The sequence below is a fragment of the Zosterops lateralis genome (genome assembly GCF_965231275.1).
Source record: "Zosterops lateralis genome assembly, chromosome: 2".
Classification (NCBI taxonomy): Eukaryota; Metazoa; Chordata; class Aves; order Passeriformes; family Zosteropidae; genus Zosterops; species Zosterops lateralis.
The window spans coordinates 56,774,947-56,780,839 of record NC_139763.1 but is presented as its reverse complement, the minus strand read 5'-3'; the positions used below and the strand labels follow the sequence as shown (position 1 = coordinate 56,780,839).

General features: G+C 49.8%; 1 protein-coding gene across 1 annotated transcript; it reads right to left on the bottom strand.

Moving 5' to 3' along the window:
- Positions 1–208: 208 nt before the first annotated feature.
- PCDH20 (protocadherin 20) lies at positions 209–5,371 on the bottom strand (the record flags this gene model as incomplete). The annotated part of the gene is made up of 2 exons (XM_083855564.1): positions 209–4,281; positions 5,330–5,371. The coding sequence occupies 2 exons, from the start codon at positions 5,369–5,371 to the stop codon at positions 1,585–1,587; spliced, it is 2,739 nt and encodes a 912-aa protein (XP_083711690.1). The 3' UTR covers positions 209–1,584.
- Between the last annotated feature and the right edge of the window lie 522 nt (positions 5,372–5,893).

The window sequence follows — 5,893 nt, the reverse complement described above, 5'->3', positions numbered from 1 at the left end:
GGTAATTTCAAGAACGAGCATAAACTGTAATTAATGATTCTGAAATGTACTAATTTGTGAAAGTATTATGACATGTCAGACAAGATATCCAGCACCTAAGAACTTGTGAAAAATCTATTTCTTCTAACTGAAATAATATTTAGCTTTATAATTAAAATTCTAGGAGAGAGAGAATAAGTTATTATGAAAATATATAGCTTTAATTTGCAGACATATAAACACTTTTGGTACATTACAGACATATGATGCGAGAAATCAAAATAATTTTTAAGCATAACACTAATTTATCTTGTTCACACAGAGAAATTTGATGCAATCATCATACAAAATATAGTTCTCAGCTCTTAAAATGAAGTGAAAGTAATACATCACTGATAAAATTGCTGCTTTGTTGCAGAGGATACAGCAAAGAATAAATTATCAAGAAAAATATGCCACCAGTCTTACAAGTTAGATTTTGGATCTAATCCAAAATCAAAGCCAATGAAAAGGAGCCAGGAATGGTTGCCAAAAGTCAGAAACAAGATCTTTCACATGAAATACCAATCCAGAAAGGAGCAACAGTCAGAATAAAAAAAGTCCTACGATTTCTTAGAATGTGAAGTCATTTTTGTTTTCATCTGGCAGATTAGATTCAGAAGTAACACATAACAAAAATCTACTGCACAACCAAACTGATGGAGTACTACTGACAGATTGCTCAAAGTACAAAAAATACCACCACTTTTGTGACAACTAAGGATTTAGCCATTCCCTTGCTTCCTTGCATCTGGCATGTTCATGAGGATGAGGATGGGGCTCTGTCATTATTTGCTTTAGGAAATATTAAATATAATTTTTCCATAAAAATGACCAGCAGATTGCTGGAGCAAATGATAATGAGAGTGGAATCTGGAGAGAAATGAGTATGTCACAGCAGTTCAGATTTTCATTACAATATCTTGCATTCTTGCTCAACAGGAATTGCACTTCTTGTTAATGCCTCTTCTATCCTACTGTATAAGCTTTACTTGTGAGGTAATAAACATTCTGGTTTTCATTACTAGTGCATTTTAATATATTTATTCTTTTTATTATACATACATAGGGACAGACTTTTTTTTTTTTTTTTTTTTTTTTTTTTTTTTTGTAATGGTTAAATGTCTGTATGCCAATAGGTATTTTATATTAAAATCAATATATTTAAAATATATTCTGTTTATCTCATGGATAGTACCTCGAACAGTTCCCTGCTCAGGAGCATCTGATGCCCTCTTGTGGTTAAAAAGACTTTTAAAACGTGAGTTTAAAAGAATCATCTTACCTTCACCCTTTTTATGTTCACTGATCTTACTGATTTATGAAAGCTGGAAATGATGTCCATGGTTTATAGTCAGGGTGCTAGCTGTTAGTTACTAACGTTTCATAAAAAAGCTGTACACTGAAATTGAATTTAAAAAACTGTAAACAGCTATTTACAATTATAATATTATTAAGTTATAAATTACCAGTCCTTCATTGCAACTTCTGTCAATACAACCTACAGCTAGGTGTTTTAGTGTCGTCCGGGGTTTTTCTGATGTTGGACTTGCACACAAAGAAACATCAAATGTTAGAAATCTCCACTGGTTTCTTCTCCAACATGTGCAGGTTAATTCTTCCATTTAATGGGATTTGTACTTCCAAGTTTTCATCTGCTCTGTGATGCTTTTTCCCTTTTCTTAGACAAATGTAAATTCCCATCCCTGTTACTAAAGCAATTGAACCCAAGCTTATTATTGAAAGAGCTACCAAGGTAGGCATGCAGGATGCTGACTCCATTTTCTTATGTGTAGGCTCTATGGATATTTGTGGCTGCTTTTCTTCTACACTAATATCAGGCTCCTTCCTCAACAAACTTTCAATGTAGCTCTCATTGCTGACAGTATCATTGACAAAGAGGTTCACCATGACAGTGGAATGGAGAGGCTCTGGGTAGCCGTGGTCACTAACTTTTACAAGCAGCCGATAGAGGCCATAGTCATTTTGCATCAGTGACTCTTCCAAGGTGATATTACCAGTTTTGGGGTCAATCCTAAATGACTCGGGTCGAGGGCCTCTTCTCCCTATGATACTGTAAGCTATGACTGCATTCATGCCAGTGTCCTTATCGACAGCATAGACCTCGGTGATGGGAGAGCCGGGAAGGGTAGAAGGAAGGACTAACAAGTAAGACATATTAGACTGAGGAAACAAGACCAAAGGAGGGTTGTCATTTATGTCAAGAAGAAGGATAGTTATTTTTGCTGTAGAAGACAGAGCAGGATCACCGCCATCAACTGCTTCAATCCACAGAACGTACGAGCTTTGCTGCTCCCTGTCCAGGGAGACTTTAGCTCTCAAAACTCCTTTTCCAGTATCTATAACAAAAATATCACTTCCATTCAGAACTGAAAGGGCAACCCATCCATTTTGCCCTGCATCAGCATCTGTGACACTTATAACTCCAATTTCACCAAAACCTGGAAAGTTTTCTGGCACAAAAAAGCTGAAATCCTTATTGATAAATCTTGGACTGTTATCATTTTTATCCAATACTGTAATGGTGACAGTTGCTATTGATTCTCTTGGAGGGAATCCAGAATCTACTGCTTTGACAGTGTACCTATATTTCTCTTTTTCTTCTCTGTCCAGTTGGGTGGAAACTGTAAGAACTCCTGTGGTTTTATCTAAAGCAAAATAGGAAGGGGCATCAGGACCTAAAAAATAGGACACTTGCCCTCTTTCTCCACTGTCAGCATCAGTGGCATGCAGTTTGGTCAAAAAAGCATTGGGAACATTGTTCTCCTCAATGGACAATTCTATCAGTTGTTCAGAGAAAACTGGTGAATTGTCATTGTCATCCAGAATCTGTATTTTGACAACTTTCTTAACATGAAAACCTTCTGAGTTCCATGCAACTACAGAGATTTCATACAGCTCCTGTGTCTCAAAGTCCAAAGGCTTTGTGGTCTCCAACAGATATTCATTGTTGTATGGCTTGTACGGTGAAAGTCTGAAAGGCCCATCACCATCCAAATAGCAACTGACTTTGTATTTTTCGTCGGGGTCTTTGATGGTAAAAAATGCTACAGGTGTGTTGATAGGCTCAAGTTCCTTTAAGTAGACCACCCCTTCTACTTCATTAGCTATGAAACGAGGAACAACTTCGGGTGGCCTCATCATGACTTTGATGATGGTCACCAGCACCGTGATCACGGCAGGAATGCAGCCAGGACCGTTGCCCAGTATGATCAGCCTGTGTAGTCTTGGAGTGTCCCCATCAACTTTATTAGAGAGTGTGATGGCTCCTGTGCTTTCATTCAGATGGAACAAGTCTCTGGATGGCTGGGGGACCTTCTGGCTGTACGAGTAGGTGATCTGGGCATTGGATCCAAGGTCCATGTCTACTGCATGGACAGTAGCCACATGTGTCCCTAGGCTGGAATTCCCATAAAGGGTGACGTTGAGCTGCGAGTCGTTGAACTGGGGGCAGTTGTCATTGATGTCACTGATGCCAATAGTGAGGGTGGCACTGCCCACGAGCGGTGGAGTCCCCCCATCCTCAGCAATGATGACGGTGACATACTCGTCCTGTGTCTCCCTGTCCAGCGCCCCCATGACAATCAGGTAGGGAGTCCTCTCCCCGTTCTCATTCTCCTCCACGTCCAGGGTGAAGACACCGTAGTTATCTCGCAGGCGGTAGGTCTGGACGCCATTGGTGCCCATGTCAGGGTCAAGGGCGGGGTGCTCGATGGCCAGGCGCGTGTTCACAGGAGCGTTCTCAGGCACCACGAGGCGGATGTGAGGCACAGGGAAGCGGGGCGCGTTGTCGTTGACATCACGGATAGCAATTTTTACCTTCACCAGACGAAAGTACTCCTGTGGCAGTACCAGCACATCCAGCAGCAGTAGGCATGACTCTGGTGAGGGGGAGGAAGAGGAGACAGCAGTTGATCCCCCAAGGATGGTGGCCCCACTGCTTTCCACGCAGAGAGCTTCCCGGTCTATCTCCACAGCTGAGGTGTGCAGCTCTCCAGAGCGGTTGTCCAGCTGCACATACTGTCCCCCCAAGCCATGGGAGGCCAGGGTGAAGGAGAGTGGGGGCTGCAGAGATGCAGAGTTCTGGCCACCAGCCGTTGGGAGCCGCAGGTCACGGGCCAGGCTGCCGATGAGCACCCCAGCAGGCAGCCCCTCGTTGAGGCTGTAGAAGAGCTCAGTGGCGCGGCTGTAACTGGCAAAGCAGTTGAAGGGCCCAACGAAGAGCAGGAAGAGGAGCAAGTGCTAAGAAGAGAGAAGCACAGGGGTGTGAGGAAGGGCTGGCACCTCCCCCCACCCACTGCCTCCCCCCACTGCCACTTCGAGCAGCGAGTGCTGCATCTGCAACGTGAAGGCATCCTCCCTCTCCCCACCATCCTCCCACTACAGCAGCTACTTCCAGGGCATCACCATCTGTACCCTCCAGGCAACACCAGCTGCATACCCCACGGCAAATAGGCGCTGCCAGGATGGCCCGGGGGCGCCGTGCCTCCCCCCGCCCCCCAGCAGACCTTGCGCCCCGACGTGCCATTTTCCCTCTTGCCCCCGCCCCAAGCTCGTCCCCGTCTCACCGGCGGCACCTTTCCTCCCAACCACAAGCGCATCCCAAACGGGGGCATCCCCCGGCACATCCTCAAACATTCGCTCGTCCCCCTGCCCTTCCACAGCAGCAATTCGACACGCGTCCCCGGCTGCCCCGACCCCCAGCCCTGTCCCGAACGGTGCGGCGGGAGGCGGCCCCGCTCCGCGCATCCCGCAGCGCTCCCGGAGGAGCTGCCGGCTCCGGGCGGGTCCTGCCGTCGGCTCCAGCCCCTCGGTCACGGGTGCCCGGCCAGCCCCCGCCACCCCAGGGCCCCTCTGGTGCTGGGGACGGGGGAGCGGCGCGGAGGAGCCGCGGGGCGAAGGGGCCGCGCCGAGCGAGTTCCCTGCGCCGAGAGCGCATCCCTCACTACACACGGATGGAAAAGGAGCTCCCCGAAAGTAACTTCAGGCACCGTCTCCACGAAGGAGATTTTTCCTCCTTTCCCTCTTTTTAATCACCCATCCCCTTTTCCGCGGCTCTCCGCTACAACCCGCGCCGGCACCAGCAACAAATATAAACTTTTCACGGCCGCCCTGATCTTTGCAGAGAAAAAGACCCAACAAACATATCCACGTACACACGGTCTGGTTTGTTTGGTCGGTTTTTTTGGTGCTTCTTTTGCCAATTTGTAGCAAATTTCCCTGCTGCGTGCCAAGTCGGGCTGGGGTGTCCGGCCGCGGCGCATCCCCCCTCCCGCCGCCCGGCGCTCACCTGGAGGCTGCCGGAGCTGCCGGCCCCGCCCGGGGGCCCCATGCCCGGCCACCGCTGCCGCCACCGCCGGCTGCGCCCCGGCAGCGCGCCCGCTCCGCCGCCCGCCCGCCGCTTCTCCGCCCCGCCGCTGCCCGTCCCCGTCCCCATCCCCATTCCCCCGCCGCCGCCGCGCTGGGCTGGGCTGGGCCGGGCCGGGATGTGCGCACCGCCCCCGACACTCCCCCTCGGCCGCCGCGGGAAGGGCCGGAGCGGGGGAGCCGAGCGGGCTCGGCGGGGAGGGGCGGGCGGACCGGGGGGCGCGTCCGCCGAGGCTGCGGCAGCGCCGGGGGCAGAGCGAGCAGAGCGGAGCGGGCAGGGAACAGAACGGGCAGAGCAGAGCGGAGCGGGCAGAGCGGAGCGGAGCGGGCGGGGAGCGGAGCGGGCAGAGCAGAGCGGGCAGGGAACAGAACGAGCAGAGCAGAGCGGGCAGCAGGCAGAGAGAGAAGTGGCCGCTGTGTGCTTTGCCCAGCGGCGCGGCCACAGCACAGAGCGGAGATATTGGCAGTGCGCGTTCTCGCCCAGGCA